Raw genomic sequence first — 27,837 nt, forward strand, 5'->3', positions numbered from 1 at the left:
TTAAGAGAGACTAGTTTCAGCGTCAGGTTTCTTCAGCATCTTCATCGTCGATTTGTTCATAAAGTAGGGCTTCTCCGCGGTTCCATCGTTGCGTTCCAGATCTTCGCCTACAGTTCAGCCATCAAACATTGTCCGTTAAATAATGAAATGGATGTTTTTGAATTGCATGCGCAATACATTCACATCTGCCCTGCCCTTTCATGCGCCAATAATAAAGCTACTTCTATGCTCATAGGCCCTAAAACGTCTGTAGGAGTAACACTGTGAGAGCACTGAAGAGGCCTAGAGGTTGTCTAATTCACGAAAAGCGATATTAAACAGGAGTTCAAAGTCTGGATTTGAAAGGCCACACAGATGAGTAATAAGGAGTGCCAACCATAATCAAAAACTTGCATAGAACTAGTCGACTCATCATGATCTAGTCTCAACTCAGACATCCCACGTGCTGCGCTTCATTTTCAAGATTCATAATCGACGCCCAAATGACACTCATCAAAACATCTCTCGACGCTGGCTGCATTGTTTAGAGAGCAGAGCACGTAATTGTAAGGAATGAAGTGTGAACGTCAAAAGGCATTCGCAGCCCCGAAAACTGTGCTAAAAAACGCCAAATCAAGAGACGCCAATGTCTGTGCGTGTTGATGCTGCAGCGTCACTAATGCAAATCATCAACAGTCAGGGGAACATGCATGGGAAGTAGAATTGTGCAGAATGGGACGCGCTCCCTCTTTAAGTGCTTGAAAAGCAATGAAGGAATGAAAAGGAAGACTTACAAACACAAATAAAGATGGTATCCACACCCATCTCGTACACCGAGAAAAATGCCTTAGCAACGAGATATGAAGCGATGGCGATGACCTAGAGGGTGAAAAGCCATGGGGATTAATGACAACACGGCAATGATAAGGAAATATATAAAAATATGTAACGTATCTACAAAGGAGCGATGCTTGTATCACTTTTTTTGACACAATTGTAGTGATGTGGCATTTTGCTTAACTGTTTTTAACTGCCCAGACACTTCAGTCTTCGCAGATTTTAGTCTGCACCGCCGTGCCGCCTTCAGGTCATGCAAATTATCTCCCAGGTCCGCCTTTCAAACTGCTTGGATTTATTACAAATGCGGGGAAGAATCGCAGCAATGCACAACTGGGCAGATCAAAGGTTATTAACGGGTAAACTGAATAAAATAGAGCAAGCACGAGAGTAGAGAGAGCGTTACCGGAACAAAGTATGAATATGTGTGGTCTAGAATTCCTCAAATATCCTATTCTGCTTAGTTTTTCTGTGAAATTTAAGCCTAAGATGTAAGTTGAAAGGTATTCTTCCAAGCTTTAATACTGCAAAATCCAAATAAAATGTGAAATTGAATCCCAAAATAATGCCAGTACCTATAGGCTGCGTTTTGAATTTGAAAGCAATCCTCGAATACGGCTCGTCCTGGGCGTAAACCAGAATGAGTAAGTATAAATGACAAAAATTGAGTTAGAATGTGTTTGCCAAACGACGAAATGGAGTTAACATTAACCCCGATCTCAAGGAAAAAACCATGAGTAGAAGGCATATGAGAGGTCATATCAAGAGAATTTGCAGTCTAGCTCGTCCCACCGTAAGCATCAAGTACCATGATAGCTCATTTTCTGTACAAAAGTTACTACTAATTTGCCGTGCTATCACCAGTTAGTCAGTTTTTTAAATTCAGCTTAGCATACAAAGGGGGAGAGATGCCTCAACTCACCAAAATAGGCACGAATATGTAATTCAGTTGGAGATTTTGCTCTGGCACAAGGTTCAGTTTATCAGGGATGACTCCGCCCAGGTAAAAATAGGCAAGGCAAGCTAGGAGACAAGGAACAATGCAAAATTAGGTAAAGAAAGAATTCCAAAGTCTATATCAATGAATATTGAGACCTCTGGGAGTATAAAATCACCAAATAAGTACAATCGATTTTAACAGGAAAAGCTAAATAACTGCAGGAAACCTCCTAAAATATGTTACCCGTTGAAAGAGGTACCAGCGCAATCCATCATCCAATTGTTTCTCAGCGTACCATAAAACACTGCCCGTCAAAGTAAACAGCCCACCTCTACTTCCAACCACCTACTTTTCTGTCTCAATCTTATCTTACAACTGTTAATTCTACTTTGTATCTGATCATGAGAGGAAAAGATGGCAATCGTTACTGGGAATCGGGTTAAACTTGACTCGTAAAGCAGAAAAGCTCGAATCATATGCTTGGGGCAGAGGTGAGATTACTGGAGAACTAGTTGACGATGATTATAGCAGAGAGATCACACATTCCTATGTAGCATTGCACCACGAACTTTCCAGGTGGGAAATAATACAAAATAAAAAAAATGACTGTTAACGTACATGCAGCTGCACTAACAGCCAGTTTTCCCACGACCAGGATATAGTCAGTTATCTTTTCAACAAGGAAGACTCTAAAAAGGCAAGAAAAACGACTGGATTAGCAGAGAAAGAATTAATTAAAGTCTGCGCAAGTCAACTTTTAAAGTTGTAAGCAGGTTCCAAATTGAAATTGACATCCTCCCAACACTTCGGTTTACCGATTCTCAATTTGCTGCCAGCGTGTGATTTGAGCACCTTCCCTAGTGTTGGCAGGTAACGAGTTTCCAGGGTGCTTCTAAAAGTGTTTGTGAAACCTAGACGTGATAAACAATGACGTCGCCTTTCAGAAAACTAGTGCAACAAAACACGGCTAAAAATGCAGCTAAATGAATTATGTAGCTAAGGTGAGTGCAGCTAGAAAGAGGTTGCGAAATTCGCCAATCTAGGAAGCAATTTAATCGTTAAAACGAGCTAGCCACGTGAGAAGCTTGAACTAAGACAAGTTTGGTGGGTAGTGTGGATGAGCCAGGAGTAGGTTTAAGAGAACTGACAAAACGAACAAACTAGGGACGGACTTGATGTATTTGACGCCCCAGAAATACTAAACATTTAAAACAAAGTGGTAGAGAATGGAAAGTAGATAAACAAATTTATTCTCCGACGCATTTACCATATTTCGTTGTCGTAGAAGCCTGGTTTCAGCTATTCCATCCCTGACATCATTTAGTGATGTGGTTTTTTATTTGCAGGTCCTAACAATACGTAGTAAATACTTGACTCCACCATTCAGTAAAGATTTGCACTCGTTCACTTAGCAGTGAAAGTTCTGTTATTTTGCTCTTAAAGTTTTTAAACGAATCAATCTTTTCGAAGAGGTGACGTGTTGGTACCATGCACACGACTCTATCAATTGTCAGAGCGCACACCTCAATTTCAATGACCAGTGGTCTCATCACCACCTTCACTCCGATAGCAGTGTGGATTACAAGTCGTGAACCTCTGTTTCCGCACTTTAGTAATGGCTCCTACGTTTTCATGGAGTCGTAGAGCAATATAAACCCTCATTTTAAAGATAACTGTTCTGACTGCAATAAAAATAACTAAAAAGCATACTTCCAGTTAATCTCATCTGAGAACGTCTATGCCAAAGTGTAAACTGACCGAAACAAAGCAAAGCAAAAAAGTTCTCCCAATGCTATGGTTGGAATTCGTTGTCATTGAAAAGTTGTAATCCCCACGACAGCTTATAAGGATCTTCACGGAGGCTCGGGTTAGAATGCAATGTCCGAAGCTTAGGGAATAATTACCTTATGAATTAGAGAAAAGCAAATGTCTTGCCTGGAAATCACCTAGGGAGTTTGGTTGCCGTATTCGCATTAAGCCTAGAATGGTCAAGACTCCTCTATCCCTTAGATGCAATTTTTGTTTCCCACTTTCCCACTTGGGTAGGTGGGAATGTTCGCGACCCTAGTCATGTGTCGCTCTTCTAACGGGCATTTAGTGCACGCGGTGTGTTCAGACACCAGTCATTTTGCCATCCGATAGAAAATTGTTGGAAAATGTTGCATATTAAATGAACCTGTAACAAGGGTCCTTCAAAAACTCGAACAAGACTCATGACCCACCTGACTACATTTCGCACAATGAGCTGGAATGCATCCCTCGCAGAGCGGCAGAACCCATGTCCGTAGATTGCGATCTAGTTCCGATGAAAAATATGAGGTCATAAAAATCAAACCGCCTACGCAAGATATAGGCTCAAAAAAAGGCAACGAATTGACAAAGGGGGCAACTTTTGAACAAACCTTATTCCTTCATATTAAGTGTATGGTCAAATTCACTAATAGTTTTTGACCTATACCCACGAAGACCACTCGCAATGATGGCAGTGAAAGGGAGATAGTAAAAGACCATACACAAGGAAAGAAATACCCATAAAATGGGGGATGGAGCATAACCATGGCGTTTGAATGCTTGAATAGTTAACAATAAGACTAGAGAAGTCGGAAAATACCCTGAATTCAGCAAAAAAGCCATCGATTACTGGCACTGAGATCAACGAAATTGGACAGGAAAATCACAATGAATGGCGTCCAGCATAGGAGTATATAGCACATAGAGAAGGCGAAGAACGTGATGGTTGGCGTAACACCCTGACAGGAGACGGTAAAAAGCCCATAAGAACACCAAATCCTTCAAAATCATAGAATGAAGAGAACACATTGTCTGGTAGGTCAAGCCATGATAGGATATAGAATGAGACGGGAAATATTCAACATTTATTTCGAAGGGACAGTTCGCTTCTTAAGCAATTGTCACCAGCACTAAAACTGCTCTCTATTAAACTTTAAAGCATTCGGTGAAACCAGTTTCAAAATTGTGCCACAGTTGAAATCAGTACTCAAAACATAGTATCATCAAGCTGAAATTGGCCCTATAAGATGTAACGCTTTCCAGAGATTTGAGAATAATGAGTGCTAGACACCACTGGAATGACATTTGACAAAAAATACGATAGACAATCTATGAATCGTGTCGAAATAATTTAACTGAATAATGTCAGGAATCACTTCAAAACCGACTACGTTGTGCGCTGTTTTAAGCTCCCGATACAGCTAATTATAAATGGCATAAACTAGTGTTTAACTGGTTGAGCTGGGATCCCGTCGGGGTCCAAGACAAAGTAGTCAGGAGACAAAGACTTCAATGCAAACATCGTTGTTGACAGGCGATTATGAGTAGGCTGGATATGGCGCATGCTTACGCGACAGGCGGCGGACTACCGAAGACACAAGACAAATTCATTTTTGAGTACTTATGGTATTTTGAGTGGTCCTGCCCTTACAGTGACTATGAGCATATTTAATATCTGCCTGTACGTAATATTGGCCAGAGAGGAGAACTGAAGGGGAGCGGAAACGCTCCGAATTTAGCCACGAAAAGAGAAGCACCTGGAGAATCGAAAGTAAATCATTCGAAAGTAATGCCATTATAAGCGCAGTTTTGTATGCGGTTTGAAGACACTAAAACAGCCACTGAAAATTTTTTAGGCACCTCTAGCGAAGAAAATACCAAGGCCTTTTTAAAATAGCCCTCAGCAAAAGGATAAAATTTGAATTCACGTGACCTGGAACCTCAGAACCAATAGGTGCTTTTCGATTTCGACGCTGACGAACTTTTCAAGTGGCCGTAAAGCAATGGTGAGGAAATGGAAATTCGTGCCACTTTTAGCTACCTAGGGAGAAATGGATGATGACTACGCATTACCCACTGTAAGTGCTTAGAATATCTCTACAATGCCATGTTATAGCACTCGAATGTACGAATAAATTATCAACACGTTCGTCGCGAGTGCCTTAGGAAATTTTATCAACGCAAACCAGATATTCGATTACTTCAATATGCCATCAACACCTATACTAGCGAAAATAGCAAATTCAATTGCCACAAAAAAACTAAGAGGTAATTACTATGAGCACCCCATCTCCACTTTATTATTCTAAACGTAACTAATGCAGCTGAATCACTATTTGGTGCCAGGTACCTGCTCTGTGCTGACAAAGAACACGTCACGGCAATGGGAACCCCAGACTCGGATAAGAGAAACTTTGGCATCACATATGTGTAACGCTGGTAGCGAAAGTCTCAATGCTGAGACTGTGGTCAATTTTAGCTGATAACAGATGCAATCAGAGGGTTTAAAAGCATCTGAAAAATGTGGGAGACTAAAGAACAATTTTGATAAAAGCAAAATCTTTACAAAGTTCTTCGTGCAAAACTAGACCGATGAATTCCGAGTCCAAAGGGACGTAGATGAGATTATTCTTGCAATGTTAGCCCATTGAGTGTCCTGATTAAAGAAACGAAGAACGTACGGACAGCGGAAGAAATTGTCGTAAGTGCACAGAATTATTAACTAGAGAGTGAGGCGATAGGACAGCAACAAGACAGAGATAGTATATTAAGGACCAGGTGACACGTGCGTAACCTAGAAACCATCAGAGATGCACGACAAAATGGTAATTAACTACTTCTTGGAGGCCAAAGGGAGCACTGGCAAATGATGAACCGCTCAGCCGTCGAAGCAAATCATGGAAGCAGTGCTGGAAAGTATCCAATGAAACAAGGTTTGTATCTTCTTCAAGAATGTTGAGTTTGTGGAGACAAAAGTAGTAATATCCGAGGGAATTAGGCTACCAATACGCTATAAACTTTACAATCGAAAATAGTGAAAGAGCACTCAGAGGGGATGAAATCAGAACAGCAAAAATTGCTTTTGAAAGTACCCGAATTTCGTTACGCTCGCATGAAAATGAGGCCCTCGGGTGGCGCAGAAAAAAAAACTAGATCACCAGTGTAAAAAGGATACCAACCAGTAAAAAACTGACTTTAGAAAGAATTTTGTCAAGATAGGACGTTTCAAAGGCCTCTTCCTAGAAAAATTCACACCTGAAAACGTTATCAAAGGCTCAGAAACGGAAACTACACAGCTGAAAATCTCAAGAAATTATTTTGAGATAAAGTGCTCAAAAGCGTCAAAAAAACGCACTTAATTCACGTAGCTTTTAAGGGGGACAAGGATAAGTCAAAGGGCGGCACGAAATAGAAAGTGAGGGTATATTGGAGAAAAAAATGACAATTAAAGTGACAAAGAACAGAACTAATGCGAAGCTGCAGCATCAAAATTCAAACTAAATTTGAAATTAGCGAGTAAGAAATGCACAAAAAAGTGGGCATTTTTGTTGAGGAGATGGAAGAGCACTTTCAGACAGCAAAGGCAACAAAAATTCATGAAACGAAGAATTTGGAGGGCTTATTTTTATTACCGATCTACAGTCGATATTCCAGGCACAATTCAACAAAAATCAAAAGTCGCCCAAGCAGAACAAATGGATACATTTGGAAGTTCCGCAGGCTTCTAGGGATAAAACATTAAGAACTGATTTCCAAAGTGATTACGACAGAGAAAAACTCAAAATCATTCTAGTTAAAACTGCCAAATTAACCAAAACCTCACATAAATTAAAAACACCTAGGAAAAGCTGATATCATTGAAATTTCTGCCGACCAAGGGCAGCAGGAAAAGGACAGCATGCAGTCAACACAATGGAAGAGAATTAGGGGGTAAAAAATGTGAAATTCTCATGAAAAGGACACAATCGGAACGCCCGTTCTAGCGTTAATTCAAAAATTGAGAAAAAAATCAACGAAAACGCACCATAATGTATGCATTCTTATTGAGAAAACGCAAGAATTTTTCTAGGCACCATAAACAGCAGCAGAAACATCGGAGAAAGAATTGTGCAAGCTCGTTGTTGGCAGTTTTGAGTCGTCGCTCAAGACGGAGAAGACATGCACGCAAAAACCAGAAGATGGTGATAAGAATGGAGCCGAGGGCCAGGGAGCCCGTGTTGTAGACTAGAGCGCTGACACATGTGCCGAACAGTAGCCAAAGGCCGCAGCAGCCCACTATGGTATGACGGCGGCGCTGGCTTTGAGAGTTGAAGTAGAAGGTGGCGAAGGCACCCGCTAGGGTTATCTGATCCATGGCGATGAAGAAGTTTATGAGCCAGACGCACATGAAGAAGTTGTACACCTGTAGCCAGGGTGTATACCTGAAAAAGTTGACGTGAAAAAGGCCAGAGGATTTACAATTGTGAGTCTCTCATATAAGCTATTAAAATCAAGCCAGAGTCTAATACCACAGACATTAAGAAGGATGATACCTTGACAATACTGAGGGTAGTAATCAGCACCAAGAGTCTGCCCATTACTAATGCCCTGCGCATAAAGTGTGGGTGCTAAAAAGAGGAAGCAGCATGTCTCCCTGATGCCATAACTTTCCTAATATCACGCAGGTGTGGAGATATGTGGATAAATATGATATCCAGGGCCTAATTCATGATATCAATGCAGTTTACGCTCCTAAAAATATGACACTTCATTACGTAAGCACAAGTTCTGGTTAAACCTGAACACACTCTGCCAGGTGAAGACTTCCTTCCGATAAGAAATATAGTTAAAATGAAAAAAATACTTGTAATTCAAAGACATTACTCTCACTCTAGCTCCTTTCCCCATCTGTAAACGAGTTTGGCTGGAGAACATCCACAATTTCTTCTGTCACAATTTGACATGGAATATTCAACCATTTCAGCCAGTTTATAACATTCATGTTAATTATCTGTACTGAAATGTAAAAGTTGTCAATGGAACAGGGCTTCCAGACATACTTATCCTAGGCTCCGATTGAGTTATACACCTGTGTTATAACAGGAGGGAAATCATTTCGACTGTAGAACAAAAGTAACAGCGTAGCCGGTTAAGAAGAACGACAAAATTACAGTTCGAGGAAATAATTCTCGCTGTGGCGGGCAACCTTAACCCTGCGAATGACCCAATCATTAGTTACGTGAGGGACAGACCGGAGCAAAACATGTTGCACATTCATGACCTTAAGGCCGACGCAGTCTGTCAAAATCTGTAGGAAGGCTAATGTCGCTCGATTTTTACCACAAAAAAACTAACAACTAAAGAAAGTACCTTAAAGTATCCCAACCATTCAGATAATCATTACTAATCTAAATTTCACCTCCATAAAACAAATTGACTGTCGAAGCAAACAACCAAGATCTAGCCAAAGCCACCTCCGTCTACATCTCAGTTTTATTTCTCAGGTACCATTTCTGTTATTCATCTCTGGGACAATATCTCCTTCCCTCGTAGCCAATCCTGAGTTGAGAAAGTTTCTCAACTTTGTAAGGTGGGAGATCTGGAGTTGCCTTTCGGAAGTGAGAACAAGACTTTATTTAACCCGATTGATCAATCTTGCTCACTTCTAAAAAAGAGGTTTTCTTCCACAACTTAGTTGCATGGAGTAAACAGACCACAACCACAATTTCTACCTGACCTTAGGCAAGTAAACAACTCGTGGTAAACAATTTTTTCTCTAGCACATCACGTACACAAAGCAAACATGAAAGCACGATCATCTTAGGCTGACGGATGAAGTAATGCGTGGATCGTACGTCGATCGTCCGGAGATAAGCTGTGATGTTTGTTCGTCTAAATAACTTGGAATATAAAAGTACAAAACCCATTTTTCATCTCAAGTCAGACAGCCGGCCAGACAGCCAATAACTGAAAAATCATGGCGCACTTGAAATGTATGTAAGGAGGACAACAAACTGACAGTATGAAGCTTAATCACCGCTGCATAATAGCATGACACCTAACCGCTAACCAAGTAGCTCCTATCACCACCAATTGATGTTGATCTAAACCAATTGTTGCAACATGACTCGGGTTAGATACCATTGAAAGCTATTCCCGACAACTTCGCCCACAACTACTTTAATGTCAGTAGCGAAACAGTTCTGCAGGATCAAAAAGAGGAGGCCTTTTGAACACCAAAATCAAGCAGGCATTTTAAATTACCCCTGAACAACATGTTTTACTGCCGCGCTTTCTTCAAATGCTGCACAACAGAAGTTACGAGAAGCCCCTGAAGTCTTGAGTAACCGACTTAAACTCGATGCGTAAAGCGCAAAAGCTCAAATTACAGTATGAAAGATGCATGGAAATGTAGATTGGACTTTTATGTCTTGTAATTCACCCGCACGATCACGTGTGTTTCACAACTTCCCACAAGTCACAAAAAGCTATTGCGGCAGCCAATATGGAAAGAGATATGGAATTTCCTGTCACCTGATACTCATGAAACGGTAGGGTATTTTGAAGCAATTACCATTCCAACAATTTTTAATCGCTTTATACAATTTGGTAGGATTACTGGTGTCTAGCCACACCGTGTGCACTAAATGGTTGAGTGTTAGAAGAGCAACAGCCTGTTCCAAACATGACTAGGGTCGCAAGCATTCCCGTCTACCCAAATGGGAAAGTGGGAAACAAAAATTGCACCTAAGGGATAGAGGAGTCTCGACCAGTCTATACTTAATGGTCAACCAACCAATGGTCAGCCAACCTCAGTAGATAATTCCCAGACAAAGTGGTTTAAAAATTATGTCGTAAAGATCTATCTCAGAGGGAAAACAGCCGTCAGAGGCCAATATTTTTTGGCCCGATTTAGCACAAATTGTCAATTTTATAACGTTCAAAAGCTAAACGCAACCATCCTTGGACTGGAAATACCACGCATCCAGTTTAGTACTTTGCATTCAATCAATCCAATATCTAGGTGCTGAATGCCGGTGACGTCGAACGTAGATGAGCAAAATCGAAGTCACATATGTGTGACGCTGGTTGCAAAAGTATTAAAAATGTCCCAGTCCATAACAAAAGCTACCAACAAATAAATTTTTCTTTAAAAAAAAGAAAACCAAGTTATTTATGTAGACATAAAATTCTAAAGAGATACGAGAAAACTACTTAGGAATTCCAAATGGAACAGAATGAAGCAACTAATTGAATACTTTTTTGGAAATAAGGACTTAGAACTGATGGAAACAAAGAAGGAGGCTTAATGATAACTTTAGCATTACAGCAAGTACTTACGCTGTTGTAATGTGCTTCACGAAGAGGCAAATCTGACCCTCTGTGTTGTTTGCCTATAGGATTACAAGGATAAAACAGGGTATATTGAATGATGAGGACAAATGCGGTTTAATTCAATGTCGATAACGACCAGCTTACGGTGGGATCACACTTCATGGAAGCGTTAAGGGCCCAAGCGGTCCACTCCTCAGGGCTTTTGTACCTCAGGCCAACTGTGGAATTAGCATAGTTGACACCCTCACTGACTGCAATGGAGCGGAGGTTAAGGTCCACAAAAATCCATAGCGCAATTGTACCGAAGATAAGAATGAACGGAATTATGGGCCAGAACAGCGTCATCGGCAGGTATCCTATCGCTCTGAAGTGATAATACAAACGTGGCGACTCAACACAATTGAGTAGACGGATTTTTGTAATGAGAACTTTCGATTACAATGTAGGAAGAGAGCGCATGCACCATGAGCAGGGGAGAAAACCCAAGCTTACTTGCTTGCCTCGCCGATAACACGATAGGCTAGAACGATCTTCTCACGGATGAAGATTATGATTAGCAGAACGAGAAAGAGAATTAATCCGGAGATGATCCCTGTTAATAAAGAAGCGAATTTCAAAGGAAAGACAACCCATTAAGGATGTTCTCTATAACTTGTGAAAAAAAGACGACCCACCTAGGATGAGCCAAGTGGTGGAATAGCAAAAGTAGACCGTTATGTCGAGGGTGAGGAAGAGGGGCGGTGAATTTGCGTTAACCTTTTTGGTCTCCACGTAACGCCAGAAACAAAATCCCGTTGCTAAAAGACAGGCAATGAAGAAATGTTACCCAGGAGCATCTGAAGGAGTGACATTGCAGTGACGCAAGAAAAAATACCAAAAGCGGAGCCGTCCCAATGCGTGCTCATGGGCAAAAACAGATGCCTCCGCTGGTACATTGAATTCGGTGATTCCAATACTATCAGAATAGACATGTTTCTTTTCTGACCAAGACAGCGCAAAAATACAAAATCACGAAGACCAATAAATACCATTTTTAACGAACTACTTGGTCTGCAGCTAACAGCCGACTGAACTGCAGTTTGAAAATATTGTTAGGTAAACCCATGGATAGAATGGAATGAATTCCATGCCATTTTTAAATGCTAACTTCGTCCCAAAATATTACGAAAAGTAGTTATCTGTCGAATGTGTGGCTGATGAAAGAAACACTGCATACTTAGGCGTCAATTTGGGAAGAACTTTTCTAACAGGCGACTTTAATATTGAGGATCAAGCCATGTAGAGAACCTTATTTGAAAACGCAACGGATGGGCCAACAAGCAGATAATTAATAGACAAAGACTTCGGCACAGATGTTTATGCGGCTGGCGTATATGTCTAAACGATAGGGGGATATGGGTGGGTGCGGATGCGCCAGACTGCCTGATTCACTCTGCAGCCTTAAGTATAATTAAAGTAAATGACTGACCTCGACAACATTAGTGTCAACTCATTTAAGGCACGCTTATACAAGACCTCAAGAGTCAAGAGATGAAGCAAGAACGCGGCTTCTGGACTGTTCAAAAAAATTAACCACGAACATGGTTACTTCTGTAGAATCGAACCGTAACGTTTGCCTAGGGTTGTAGGCACCCAAAACACCTCTCGGAAAGAAAAAAACAGTAGCGACGAGTCCTAGGAACAAAATATAGTTGTTCCGTTACGGGGCTTCGGCTAGTAGACCGTCACCTTGATACACAGGACGGACCAATCCGGGTCTTTTCCCCCAACGGTATTCTGCAAACCAGATTGCACAGGGAAAAGGGGTATTTGGAAGGTGTCCAAGTCCATCCACCGGTAGGGTATCACTGGTTCCTCAGTTAGTCGCAGGCACAATTGGCCAAGATGCCTCATCCAGATGTCGGATGGGACTTCCGTAATTGGGTAAAATCCCCACAACGACGGCGTAGATTTCACAACCCGTTTTGAACTTTGTTAAGGCTTCTTCTACACGCTCTATGAGGTCGTTTCGTGGCCTTGGGACTAGCGTTGCCTTGGTCGAGCAAACTCTGTATACCGTTAGCCCTTCGGCTGTGATTGTCGGTTTCCTGAGCCATTCGGTGTTAACCGATGTACCGGCAGAAACCTTTGTAAGGTATTGGCAGCCTTATCTTCCCTCGTGACTTCAGTCGTGCATACTTTAACGTAAACAAACCGCTACGCTTGCCCATTAGAAGAAAACACGGCATGCTGGCAGCAAAAGTCACGAACTCCTGCGACATGAACCGCGTTTCATTGTCCATAGCTAACGTCTCCACGACTCCATACCGACAACCACAGATATGGCGCAGTACTTGTAGCGTCTTGGTGACGCAGAACGTGGTATGAGACGTCATCGATTGGATCGGGGTAGTCACAACCATAAGACTCTTCTGGCTGGGGCTAAGGTAGCGGTAAGAATTTCTGAGACTTTAGCGCTCGTTGGCAGTGTCGAAAGCCTCTGATGAGATTGAGGATATCCTCATCCACGTGCAGCCAATAAGCGAGACTTCAGCCAATGAGCTTCATGCTGCTGACCCCAGAATGGTCAGTATGAAACTGACGCAATGAACTTGGATATAGTGGTTTAGGCAATAAAACACGATCACTGGTCACCAGGCCGTTTCCGGGGGTGCCTAATATTTCACAGCGATGGAATGGTGATTTAACCTCATCTCTGGGTAAACAAAGTGGCTACTTATTCCTGACGAAGCACATCGTCCGTATCAAGCGCTAAGAGACATTGTTGACGCTTCAGCTTCGGTTGTGGTTATTTGAAGAATCCGGATATCATAGATAAAACAGAAAGCTGATGTAACGTATTTGACGATTGCTGCCGATTACTCAAGGAGTGTCCCACTTGAACGCGTCTGGTTGCAGGTGGGTTTGATCAGCACCTGGTCTATACCCAGCTTGTCAAACCAGTCAAGGCCAGGTAGGTTGAGGCTATCCTTCGTAATACGGCACGTTCCAGTCAATGATTTGCCGTGAAGAGATCGCATCATTGCATTTATCTAGAGGGTTTTAGTTGGCCATCGCCTATACCTGTACCGCTGGATCGGTGAGTTGCCAAACTGAAGCCACATTTCTTCCGATATAATAGTGATTGTCGAGGCGGTGTCCAGTTGTAGCCGCGCTGGGTAGTCATTGAGACAGACGCTGGTGTGCCTTCGTCGGCCTGGTGCGTCATCTTAGAAAGTGTTCATCACACTGGGTAGTCTACGAGTTTTCCTCGTCCTGTTTTTACTGGCTTTCCATGCTTTCAGGTGCCTGAATTAGAGCTGGGTAAGCAAGATTGACAGTGCCCATTTTTGTAACCAACAGCGTCGCATTGGGATCGTAGGTGATTTCTGGAGAAGGAGAACCTCACAGGATGTCAGGACCCTCAGCGCCAGTAGGTAAAAGGACTATTTTGTCCTCGGCATAAGTTTTGATTGTTGGGATATCGACAAGATTTTGACGGACCAGGTTTCTGTGAAGTGGATTGGATGAGTTGCCGTACAGCATGAACCCAAGACCTGTCCTCATCCTTAGACTGAACCGAAGTGATGGCATGTTTGAGATTGATCAAGCATTGACACTCCTTGATGTTTTAGGATGACAGAGACCCTGCTCGATCCTGCTTAGCAGACGACAGCGGATGTCTGAGTCGGTTGACAAGTACAAACCGCCAACGACGGTCGGGTACTTGAACAGGTCATCGTCCAGCTCCTTCGCTTTGAAGAGCTTGCAGAGATGCTTGATGCTTCTGCATGGGTCACGTATTTCTCACAAATGCACTTTATCAGCTTCAAACAGTTGTAACGTTGATGAAACAGCGGATTGCTAACCAAAAATGCGTTTCAGTAATGATGTAGTCTCGTCAAAGTTGTGATTATTTAAAGACGAGCGAAATGAACTTTTTTGTACTTCTAGTGTCCAGCCGTCTTGAATTTTCGTAGTGGAAGTTGGACTTTCTACCCACCATCTAAAAACACCCTTATACTTGTCGAATAGGGAATTAAGATGACATCCCGTACTAGAGTTGATAGCAGGTCAGCGGATTGCCACTCTTGGTCCGACAATAGTCTCAAAGATTGCTTTTCACAAACATGACCATAACGACAAAGCACTCACTGCGTCGCATGGATAGCTACGATACGGATATCAATAATCATACCTGGAAGTGTATTAACATCCTCAATCGGAGCATCCGATGAAAGCAGCTTCGAACAACTAAGACTTCTGCATTCAGGAGCCCGAAGTAAGGAACTCATTGTTACTCCTGTTGATGATAACATTTGCAAAGCACTTTTGGTCGCTTGGTAAAAAGCCCGTTTGTAATGTGAACGGTTTTTAACAATCGTAATTACAGAGCGTAGTTTTCAAACAATGTTAAAAACCCCTTCCCAACATTTAGGTTTGTAACTACATTCTGATCAATTTGTCATGCCGTGGTACCCTTGTAAACCAGCAGCGGTACGTGAAAATATCAGCGATCGTCTTTACTCAGCAAACGCAAATGCGCAGCACACTAACGCAATACTTTGCTAAATAAGAATTGACAAAAAAAATTACTGAAATTCTTCGCCTACCAAGACCAAAAATGCTGACGAAAGCAACAAGGGTGAAGACGACCATAGCGCAGGTGCACATCCTCATGAAAAAAATCCACAGGAAGGAGGCTATTGCTGCCAGGAGAATACATCTATACGAAACAGAAAATTTCAGTTAATTTGATTGTATTCTCAATGAATTTGTGATGGATTCACTTAATTGATTCAGGCCTGCAAAAAGACTGTCCCTTCCTCTATTGAAAAAAAGATTGAGCTGCATGCATCATCAATAAATTAAAATGTGGCAGATGAACCAGAATTTCTTTTCGATGAATAAACGCCAGTTCCGACTCAAATCATGAGACCACTTGATGGTATCAGAGAATCAGGAAGGGATAATAAATTGCATTTCCTTCGCCTATAAAAAAAATTCTTCCGCATAAAATAACTAGTAGTTATTGTGTACGAGCAGCGAGTTATGAGGCCTGCCACCCTGATTTATACTGCAATACCGCTTTGGTCCACAGAATCAAAATTAAGACTTTTACAGTTCCGGTTGAACTACCATACAAAGTCTATTTGTCACTTAGGCGTCCCACTGCCTGGAATATACAATACAGAGCTTTGCTTAGACGCCAGTTAATTTCCGTTTGCCAAGGCCATAGGATCAGCCATGGACTGTTGCGTTGTCAAGAAGACGACACATTAGTTGTTCAAAACTAACCAAATCGGGTCAGTGAAGTTGTTGTGGGTGGGAATTCCCATCAAACCCTTCGAAAAATAGAGAATTCATTTGCACAAATCGCAAAACGACTGTGTTTGAGCACAATATCCTCAGAACACATAAATTAAAAATGATAAACACTGTTTTTGGGGCAATTTCAAAGCGATTGGTTTAATTGTTCGTAGTTAAATCCACAAATTGATCTGAGAGGCGTTTGAGTTGTCAGCCCTAGCAAATAGGAATAACCGACGTCTGGGAAATGCTCCGTATCCCATATTCTAGACGGTAGGATGCCTAAGTGACAAGTAGTTGACAATGCCACTTTGCTTCCGTGGATTCTTGTGAAGGTTCCTTAGCGTCAATTTTGTGAGTAGAGTTTTGCGATTTGCAATAATATCCTAACTCGTATATTTTGGAAACTTTATTAGTGCAAAAATTCTAATTTCAAAAAGAAGTCAGTATATAGTGGCTAATGGAGATCAAAACCACTAATAAACGAAAGTTTGACCCAAGACGCAGTTTGGGAAGTGCTGTTATGGAAGAAAATCAACCAATTGGCACACGTGAGACCCCAAATGAGACATCAAGTCCGACCATGAAGATGAAAAGAAATCGGCTTTGACCTATTCCACTAACATCGTAATGTTTTTGACAAATCGTCAAGAGTACCAATCATATTTGAATGATGGCATCAAGATGAGTCATTCTGCAATTGTAAAATTCAGTATTTCAATGAATTCTTAAACAACATCTATTTAGATTTGTTGAGCATGCAAATTAACATCTGACTTGCAGTACTAACAGTTATTTCATAATTAATCGCGGAAGTTTTTTATCTATGTAGGAGTACACACTGCTGCTGGGACTGTCTACAACCCCTAAAACTTCCCTGATTCAATGTTCTAAAAGTTTCCAACTTTGCACCCAGACCCTAAACATTATAGAAAGTTTCGAAACTCGCGCTTATTGCAATCCCAGCTTACTTTGACTTGTTGACAAGCCAAGGCTCCGCACCGAAGTCCATGTTTATGGCTATTCGGGTTGAGAGCTCAACAGGGTCGGATCTCCCACACATGCATGGCAGGTCACAACAACTGTTGCGCGAATAAGCATTGAGTATGAGATGCCGGATTTCGACGGTCAAAATCCCTTTTAAAGGGTCTCGGCTTATTGTTTAATTTCTTAACCACTGCCGGTTTGATCAATAGTCACTTTAAGAGTAACTTCTGAATATTTTTGACCGTAGGTTCCACCGGGAAATTAATGGATCAAAGAAAACTCGAAACACCAACGGGACATCGTTAAGGTGACTACCAAATTGCCATCGACGGTACAGTAGACGAACACGCACCAGCTGACAAAATTTTAGCGATTTTCCTTGTTTGAAATACGAGGCATTATCTGCTAGAAGACATAATAGTGTTCGGACAAGGTCAAAAACTTAACCAAAAGATCTAAAACTTGCCACAGCGACTATCGTATTAACACTCTTAAATGGTGCGCTTTCGAAAAAGTTTCAACGTCTTGATTAAATGCTTTTATTTATCAGAAGCTATAGACAAGGCTTTTAAAGGGCAGCAGCCGAGTGCTAAGTCTTTTCAAGTGGGAGGGGTTGAATCATCTCCCTCCACCAGACCATGGCACTAAACAGCAAGTACATGACTTTTATACCTAGGCAGGTACAAACACACAAACGCCTTTTTTTGCCATCCTATTGGCCATAAATTAATAGTAATAAAACACCAATTTTAAAAACACAAAGAATCAAACTAAAACCTATCCCGCCTGGTGAGCAGAGCAAACGTTATGCACGTCCCCTTGGGCTTGATGGATAAAATCCAAAACTTAATAGATGATGATCTTACACCCGGCTAGCATGGTATATGTACTCGATATAGCAAGAGCTCATGTGTGGAGGATAATCTAGGAGCTTTACGGCAAAAAATAGCACAATAGTAAATGTATCAAACTTACACCAAAATGACCTTCCACGATCGTACTATGTCCTCAATCACCTGTGTGAAAGCGGTCCGAGCTCCAAGCACTACCGAAGGCAAACTGAATGCACGAAAGTAGCCAAATTAATAAGGAGCTGTAAAAGTGACAAATCAACTAGAATCTGTGCAACTGTGCTGTTAGACATTGATCGTGCAATTCAAATCCTGCACCTCTTACCCCATTTCACTTTTAAAATTAGTAACAGAAGAGGTGTTCCAAAAAAGAGATTTGATTAAAACAATGCCATTTAAGTAGAGAACTAATAACTAATAACAAAGGCGAAAGTAGCAACGTTTTACTTGTAGATATTTTGGGAGTCTCTGCGTGTGGAACAAAAAGGCAATCGGTTATTTCAATTGCAAAACAGACCGTTTTCCCACAAGAACACACCATTAAACTGGGAGAAGGGTTAGACATAAAAGTCGCACGACGTTTGTTTCTGATTATTTGCGAAAAAAAGGAATGCACCTCAGTAGCGGCCTCTCCGCCTCAGGATTAGCCAGTGTCCGCCGATTGAGTTGATCAATTGCCGGCACAATGTCAAGCTGCACACAGCGCCTGAACACTAAAAAATAATGTTATGCGAGAATAAAAAGTCTGTCTCGTAGGGAATGCATTTCAGTCTGCGAGGTGAACGCCAAAAACACTGTATTGTTAATCCTTTCATGCAGAGGTTCCAAGAGCTCACAGTCGGTGAATAAAGGATAAGCTACTGACCAGGTATTATAACATCGGCGATTTAGTTTAGCCATCTTAACAGTATACTTGGGAATTTTAATAGAAATTGTACTTGTGCCACAATTAATCGTTGCATAAATTTTAAGAATGTCAAAATACAGGCCACGTGATAACCTTCCTTACAACGTTCATCTTTTATTTCATATGGTAAGATTCGTTCAGCGGTTAGGTCTTTTCCATTCTAGAAATTTAGTTGAGCCTTCAAAAGCAATTTCCACTACTTCAGTTCTGAACACATACTGCAGCTCTTTATCCCAAACTAAGCGTAGGTAAGGGAGTGTGGGTGCCCACAGGATTGCTGCAGATAAACATATATTTGGTACTAGTTGTAATAATTTTATTGTGTTTAGCCCTTCTTTTTGGTTTCGTGGGCACTGGAGGGTACGGCGATTGTACTTTCGCTCGGTGGCATATCCTCCGGTAGCCCCTCTTGTGGACGTCGTAAAAAACAAATTCTACTCAAGTATTGTCTTATTTCAACTTCAGAGAAGCCTCGGGGCGCTACATTGGCGGCAGCGGAAAGCGAGCCCGATCTTAAACGACAACCACCCCGATTTGTATCATTGAATGCTAAATATTAACGCGACAGAAGGGCATGTGCTGCAGATAGCAGAATCTGTTCACCCCTAACAGAAGGGTTGAAAATGATGTCTACCTTAGACAACTACCCTGTTTTGTGTTCTACAGGAATGGTTTTAGCAAGCGAGGCGACGCTAGCCATAAAACATCTGGAGAGTTCGGTATGGGACCATCCACAGGACCCGTATGAAAACATCAACGAAATAAATGCGCGATACCTTCTCCAACTCTCTATCAGCTGGAGAGAACCCAAATAGATATGACTGGGCAACACTGAGGTTAAAAGAAAGCGGCAAGGAGAAACAGACGCGAAACCTTGACCTTACGAACCCATTTCAAGTCCTGTCCCTTACAACTGGTGGTGAACACAAGTGATGGCCAGCACATTCCCCCTTTCCAAATACAGTTCCCAAACAGGACGAAACTGCAGATCCAGTAGAATTGTTAAAAGGGGTCAGTGGGGTTGTAGCCAGTTATTACCGTAGTTGCACGCTAATTCTATGACTGGCGTAGTTGATTCGTGGATGTTATTCCTAAGACACTGACTACTTTGTTATGGGCGACTCGGAAGGTTGACCATGGGGAGCGCCAGGGACGACGCTTAAAAGGAGAGGAGAGTTATATAATTATTTATCTGCTTGACTCTTGATTTTGATTTCGCGGGCACTTAAAGCTCCGAATTTTTAGTTCCGCTGGATAGCATGGCCGTGGACCATGTTAGTAACCCCTCAGTTCATCTGTACGTAGACAATATATTCTGCCTTAGTATTACGAATTCTTTAGTCTTCAGGAAAGAGTCACAGCACTGCAGTAAAAGTTCTGAGACTAGGAACTCCCTCACCGGGCACCAATTAAATAAATAGGACAGTTGAAAATAAATGGCTAAACAGTAAACAAAGCTTGCAGCGCTTCAACAGTTAAAACAAAACTGCGTAGTTGATTTGTGGCGCCCAATAAAGGTGCAAAATGGTCCTTTTTTTCAAAATCCGCACAAAGACACATTTGAGAGAAGTTCTGACACCAAGGTTTTTACAATAATATATCCCAACACCCACGACTGCAGAAAAACCTACAATTTTATCAAAATAAGCACTACTAGTCAAAGGTGCAGTGACACATTATTGTGGTGATATAGATAATTCGCTACTAAGACAATATTGCTAACATTTGGAGATCACAAAAGAATCGACCCAATGAATATAAAACCCTAGGAAGTTAATTTAAAGAAAATCCTACCGCATCATATCTCCCCAGTTTTGGTGTCGAGGAGACTAGCAAAAAGTACATTGCCTAAAATTTCACAAAGCAAAGGAAGTGAGCACTTTTGTCATGGCACTGCATCAATGAAAGAAATCCAGTGCACCCTTCATTGATGTAAACCCCCACATACTTAAGCTCTCAATCATAGAGTTGCGTTTGAATTCGTTTTCCGAGCTACCCAATCACCAGAAATACAATACATTGTAGTAATGTGATAGTCCTTTAGCTGCATGTTTATCCATGCAGATCCTTCAATCCCCATAGTTTGTGCCTCCGGCCTAGCAGCATGACCTTCCAGACGTATTTATAGATCCCCATAAATTCATGAGCTGTCACGACTTCAGAGTTGACTAGGGGCACCGCAATCGTAGAAAATGCAAGCGCACCACGTCAAAGGAAAATCGTCCTGATTTCTTTGGTTGATTAGCAAACCTTAGCTCCATAAAAGGGGCATTTGCTGGTGATATTTGGATCCGTGGGGACCCACTACAGAAGGGTAGCTAAAGCCACATTTATTCTTGGTAACTACCTCAATCTCGTGTTCTAAAAGTAATAAACAATTGAAGCAATACTAAGCTTGAAAAACCTGAAAATGACCATTACAAAGCTGCAAATTACACAAACCTGGAATATCACTTTACCGGGAAGCCTGTAATCCCAGAAACGCTATCGCTCAGGAGATGATGTACTCTAACAGTACTGCTAACTACTACAAGATAAAGGCTAACCTGTTACGATAAATACGTGTCACTGAAATCATTGACATGGTTAGTGGCCTTAATAGGCTTCAGGGAACTCACACACATGACACTAAATCATAAAAATTGACAACCCAGTTTATGACACTACTCTATCCCCCCAGTAGCTAAACAAAAACCAGGTAGACGGCTGGACAATAATGAACAGAGTGCATAATGGCAAAGAGGAGCTTATCAATACCATTAGCACCATAGAGCTACTTCAAATTATGCTTCCTCAAATGCCTGCCCTTGAATAACTGCCCCTAAGAACAATGATTGGCATAGGAAAAACGTGATTAGCGTGGAGCACCGTTTAGATTTTCTGATGCGACTCCCACAGAGGGCAAAACATTGAACACAAAGAAACTGACGAGGTGCATAGCTGATGTTGGGGTTGAGTGTTTTCGCATACCCATGAAAAGTTAATAACTGCTTTTAGGTAGTTTTTAAGGCATCAAACACAGCGGTGGTCCAAGGAGTGTGACCGAGGGAAGAGTAGAGGGAGAGGTTCAAAAGAATAAGAGGATGATGCAGTGATTTGTTGTTTGCCTAACGGATAAAGACTTTCAGTGCCCGCTGTTTGTACTTCCATTCAAGCTCTCCTTCCATACTATTATGGATTGCTAATGACTTCGGGAAAACTCCAGACGCTGCAATGGTAGACCCATCAAGGCGACCACATATAATGATTCACCCCTTATGTGATGCAGCCCAACTTCAAAGGGGTGGCCTAATGGGACAGAACCAATCAAGCTGTTCGCCCAAGTCGCACCAAGTTGGCTGGTAATAATACCAAAGTCTGCTGCCATTGCAAGCACAGATTAATAGAAAAGTACTAATATTAATCTTCGTCTCAAGCTCAGGTATCTCCACGTGGATGAATAAAATTGCCTCTCACAACGGAACTCCTTCAATCATGTATCATTCAGCCAAGCGCCTCGTTATTTGTTGAAGAATATTCTGCAATGAGGCTCATGTTTTCGAAAATAATAATAATGCCACCAATAGTCTAATAAAGGTGCCAATTGAAAAAGTCGAAGATCAGCCATGCCTCGCACTCAGCCATCGAGCAACACATCGCCGGACCAAACCGGGTCACTACAGAACACACCAATATGAAGCGTTTCGATGGAACTCTAGTGAAAATCGCCGACTGTTTTCGATTCACAATGGAAATTAAGCATACTACGAAGAGAGCGGCAATTCATTCAGTGAATAAAGTCTTACCTTAAAAAATAAAACGAGATAATTATTTTATTGTACCAATGCCAATGAGAGGCTGAGGGCTCACACACCTCCCTATACCTGATAGTAATGTAGGCCCACGTCCCAATCTAGAGGGCACTCCAAACACCCGTGGGAGCGTCATCTCAACAGGAGAGCCATTGCACAAAACGATGTTGTCAATGCAACCGATTAACGATTAACTAGAGACGCAAAACTTGACCATTTCTTAACTTCTAAATGGCTCCTCAAAAAGGGAAAACTTCAAATGATTGGAAAGTATTCGCAAGGACTAAAAAATCACCTCGGCGTTAAACGCCTTATTTAAAAATGACTGTGGACGGACCACCACAGAACAAATGTTTTACCGTTCCAATATAACTAGTTATTTTCTACTTTTCAATCTAGCTCAGTGCCTTGCAATAAAATTTGTCGCATAAGCGCAAGGAAATCAGAGTATCATATACCACATTTGTAAGGAATTTTAGTAACGGAGACACTGTAAATAGGCTCAAATTCATCATCGTCATAAAAATGAAGTCAAAATCCACGCGGAGAGCTGGTGTCTGTGCTCAGTGGCATTGCTCGCCACAGATAAAGGAGTGCCGACAACACCTCGGTAGTGAAGTGTGCGCGTGCAAAGGCACGCCACATGACGAACCTGCAGGACCTAAACAGTGTGTTTACCCTGGTATTTCCTTACCTTGTGTTTGTGCATAAGCGACAGCAGCTTTGCTTAGTTGTATGATACCGCAGAGCGACCACAAAAGTTGACTTTAAAGTGCCTGACCAACATAGGGCAATTAAACATCGCCCTATTGTGACCTCTAAATTAGTAATTTCCTTTTCCTACCAACCAATTTACTTCCATTGTCGCTTTTTTGAATTAGCATTCAGAATAAAATACATCACGCACGTTAAATCAACCATGGAAGCAATGGAGTTAGCAATGATCAGCCTTAAATCCGTTTAAGCAAGGGCTCTAAACCCCTTCCGTTTCGTGACTATACAACCCAAATTTATTGTTGGTCTAAACAAAATACTAAAAGTTCTCCAAAGTTGTGTACCATGTTCGGCTATCTACAAAAACTTGATGCATTGAACAAGTGCCATGACTAGCTTCGCATTTGCACGAGACAACCAAGCACGCTCCAGATTATCCCAATTGATGCCTTTCCAAATCTAACCAATGTAACCACTTTTTTCAAAAAGCACTCACGACAAAATTGTTGCGCGATCTAAAGTACGCAGGGAAGTGATGAAGCTGGAACAAGTAACGGCGCAGACAGTAAGACTCACTTGCTTCTGTGGGCAAAACTTCCGGAGCGCAGATTCCACTCTGGATTAAATCACTGACTGACTAAAAAAGATTAAGCGAATTTCGATGATGTATTCAGTGTCAACACGCCTTAGCATCTTGGTAACACGTAGGTGAATCGAAGATCGAGGCAAGAGATCGTAAGTCACTTAGCTAGTACCCCACAGGTGAGAGCATTTAAAGCAATTGATGAACTCGCAAAACACTTAGATGTAGTTTCCCTCGATGCATTCATTACTGATTCGATCGCTATGTTAATTTTTAAACATAAAAAGTTGTTGATTTGTTAGCTTATATAAAAACTAGTGGAATTTGAAGTAATTAGGATGATAATGACAATTAACGCATAACTGGCAGCAGTTCTACGGTAATCTGATGGGTAGAAATTAGCACAAAAAAATAACACCTTCGACGTTGGTTTTAAATCAACAATTGTATGCCTAACTCGACTTCCCATTGGGAAGTGCTGGTCCCACAACCAGCACGTCGTATACGGGCTTTTACGGAAGTCCATAGCCAATAGTGGCCAACATGGGCGTTTCTGTGAAAGAATTTAAGGTTGGATAAAAGAACCGTCCTTCTATCCTGATCCCAAATACAACCTGTAAGCGAATGAATGGAGAAGCATAAAAGTGGCGCTCATCACAGATTAAGCAGTTGACAGATAAGTGAATGGCGACTAGTTCTATCACATTGTGTGCACCGCTTGCATCAAGTACAGGTTCGTAGCCGAGTGGTCGGTCTGACCACGCGACACTAGGAATTCGCATAATATAATAGAAAAAGCCAACTGAGCGACAGCATAATGACTCCATTAAAGAGTAACTAACTTTTAACTTGTAAGCCTCAAAATTGCCGGAGACTCCACCCTCGCAGATCATTTTGGATCGTGATTCAAAAGAATCTCCTTCTGAGGCTTTCCATGTGTAGTTCGGACAGCTACTCACGCATACCTACGTAGAAGTTAAACAGAGTCAAGTAAAAACGTCTAATTTTAAGGGATCAAATGTAATAAACAACAAGATTGCAAAAGCTGATACGACAGTTGGTAGGGAACTAACCTGTTTAGTGGGACATCCATACTGAATGACCACTTCTGGTAGATAAAGACATGAGAACATATCGAAGAAGAATAGGTATTTCTGTTCACTGAAAATAGTAAAATTGACCACTCTAATGCTTCGCGAAATAATAAAGCACTACCGGTGCTGAGATTCAAAGAATGAGTAGGTTATTTACCGTGAGCCGTTAATAATAAATGTGAAATGATAAGGTGTGGAAGGTTCAAATGCCAAATATTTGGAAAATACAATGAATGGTCGAAAAGAAAAAACAACGTACGGATAATCCACGCCACAAATTTTGGCATGTGAGTCTTTGGGAAAAATGACTCTTCTGAAGTCCCCCATTAAATAACCTGAAGTTCATTCAAATGCATCCTTAAACTAAACTGCAAAACGAAAAGGAATTCAGCTAAATGGCAACTCACTAAATCCAGCAACACATGCTAGTAGGAGAATGCAAACGATAAAGATGATGCAGCAAAGAGCGTCCGTACACGACCTGAAATCATTGTATATGAAGAAAAATATCATCAATTCAAGAGCTCAAAAATATGTGAAGAGGCGCACCGATTTTTGACAGGAAGTGTGATTTCCTGATGTGATTTTCGATCTCCGCGAGCTGAAAATAATAGAGAAAAGCATAATAATTGGAAATAGAATAACAGAGAGAACGGGGCTTTGCGGATAGTTATGCGATGTTAGGACCGGAGATAAGTCTGCATTTACATTCGACAGATAAAAGACGAGGGTCTAAAATAGAGACATAGGTTACAAGTTAGTACCGTCAATAGAATGTAAAACCAACTAATGTAGGAATGAGGACCACATTAGTACCGAGGAGGCATCACTTCCTATACTTATGTGATTTCACCAGATGCGTAAAAAATATACAAAAAGATCAGGTCAAAATAAACTAAAAGTGGACTTAAATTATCAGACGACCAAAAAGGAACGCGCAGTTCTTGGTGTAATGATTTCTTATAGCCTAAAGGGACTTGTAAAATACGTGCGATTGTTTACACCCATGTGTTATAGAGCATATACAGATACCCCTCAGCCTAACGGACTTGTATTCCAGGTGAGCTTTCCACCACTTTTTGGTCAATTCAAAATTTCAAATAGGCCGAGGAGAACCAGATACAATTCAAGCCTGCCTGCTCTGTGAATTTACATTCAACTTTAAAGTTACATGGAAAAACCGTGAAATCCGATGCACAGGACTTGAAGACAAAGGGTGTCGTCCGAAACGTTTCATAAAATTACATTGGTTATGAATAATTCACAGACGCATCACGTTCAGGAAGAGCGGAGTGATAACCATTGCTACTGACTAATCCACTCCAGAATTCGCATGATGGATGAAACAGCTAGTTTACCTCTTCATTGATTGGAAAAGAAAAGTCGCAAAATATCCCATGCAAGTAGATTCCACCCGTTAACAAATGACAAAAAAATCTAAACGGTCCATTTATTGTTCCTCAAATCCGCCCCCAAAGAATGTATTGAAGATTCGGGACGATTAGTCTGGTAATTTGTGATGAGAAAGAGCTAGGCAAACGAACATACTCTCACACGATCCACTACCGACTCCAAACTTCTAAGGCAAGCACCACGTCATTAAAAAATTACATCCGCCTTTCTTGTGTCAAGGCTTGCGATAGACATCAGATGCAAGTGTCTATTTGCTAAAGATCAACTGGTTATGCATAGAAACCATCCACTCAACAAGAAAAGTTTCTTTTCCAGAATAAGCCAGAACCAATCAGGAAAGTGCTCAGGGCTAGATTGTTTCCTTCTAGACAGAACGTCAGATGAGAGTGAAATATGCAGTCAGCGTTTTAGTGAGGAGAGACCATGGACTGCAGTTGTAGTCAAGTAAATAATAAGTAATTTTAGATACCTTCTCTGCCACTTAACATTCATTTCAAAGTAATGCATAATTTACGTTAAATAAAGGATTAAACGGGCCATAACATTGAGCGCCACGGGAGCGCCAATTGCCACTTCCTACAATACTATGTGATTTTGCAAAATAAATTAACAGGTTAGAAATGGGAAGCGGCCCGAACCAAATAAAACACACTAGCAAACCCGGAACAGTGTGAAGAATATATTAAAGTATGGCTTACCCGATGAAACGTCTTCGACTGAGGACTGGGTTGCGCGATTTCCTAATTTTTAAAGTTCCCAAAGTTAGATAGATGTACCTTACCTTGAGAGGAATGCTTCTGACCCATGCAATAAAACCGATCAACTTGGTCAAATACTCGAAACTTGAAGAATCGCCACAACCGACGAATCAAGAATGCGTTGGTCGTAGGACTAAACAATAAGTATGTTTGAAGGATATCATCAAATACTGAAAGTAAACTAGCCACTTAATTCAAAAACGATAAATTAGAATATTTTTTGGCTTCATTTATAGGGATTTGTAGCAAAACAAGTCCAATTACTTACGCATCGTGAATAATCTAATAGGCGGCACAATTTTCCAGCCATTGTAACGTGTGACACTTAAAGAATATGAATAGTCAGCATGTGATAGTATAGATTTACACTAATTTACTGTTTTCTTTAACACTTAAACAAAATAAGACATAAAACCAGGGTAGAATATGTATATTAAATATGCAGAAGAACCCGGGGATCCTGGTGTAATGCGGTGGTTTTTTATCTCTCGGCATTGGTAAAGAGCCACTTTTGAATCAGTCTTTGTACTAAGCCGAGTGGGCTGGCCTTCGGGTCATGGCAGTAGCCAAAATACCCCCTCTGTGCTGA

At 41.3% G+C, this 27,837-nt stretch overlaps 1 protein-coding gene across 1 annotated transcript; it reads right to left on the reverse strand. All coding sequences in view use genetic code 11, as the record gives it.

Annotated features, from left to right (window-relative positions):
- On the reverse strand, positions 1 to 27,296 carry EGR_03983 (Choline transporter-like protein 5-A; the record flags this gene model as incomplete). Its single annotated transcript, XM_024493232.1, has 24 exons — positions 1 to 107; positions 774 to 858; positions 1,739 to 1,839; positions 2,375 to 2,445; positions 3,979 to 4,052; positions 7,572 to 7,968; positions 10,868 to 10,920; positions 11,006 to 11,225; positions 11,354 to 11,453; positions 11,536 to 11,658; positions 13,056 to 13,282; positions 13,724 to 13,893; positions 13,925 to 14,015; positions 14,250 to 14,351; positions 14,996 to 15,143; positions 15,454 to 15,566; positions 17,122 to 17,232; positions 18,605 to 18,701; positions 23,977 to 24,037; positions 24,826 to 24,948; positions 25,057 to 25,144; positions 25,627 to 25,678; positions 27,189 to 27,230; positions 27,272 to 27,296. 24 exons carry the CDS (start codon positions 27,294 to 27,296, stop codon positions 1 to 3), a joined length of 2,781 nt encoding a protein of 926 aa, XP_024352331.1.
- Positions 27,297 to 27,837: the final 541 nt, after the last annotated feature.

Source organism: Echinococcus granulosus (genome assembly GCF_000524195.1).
Source record: "Echinococcus granulosus chromosome Unknown EG_S00023, whole genome shotgun sequence".
Lineage (NCBI taxonomy): Eukaryota > Metazoa > Platyhelminthes > Cestoda > Cyclophyllidea > Taeniidae > Echinococcus > Echinococcus granulosus.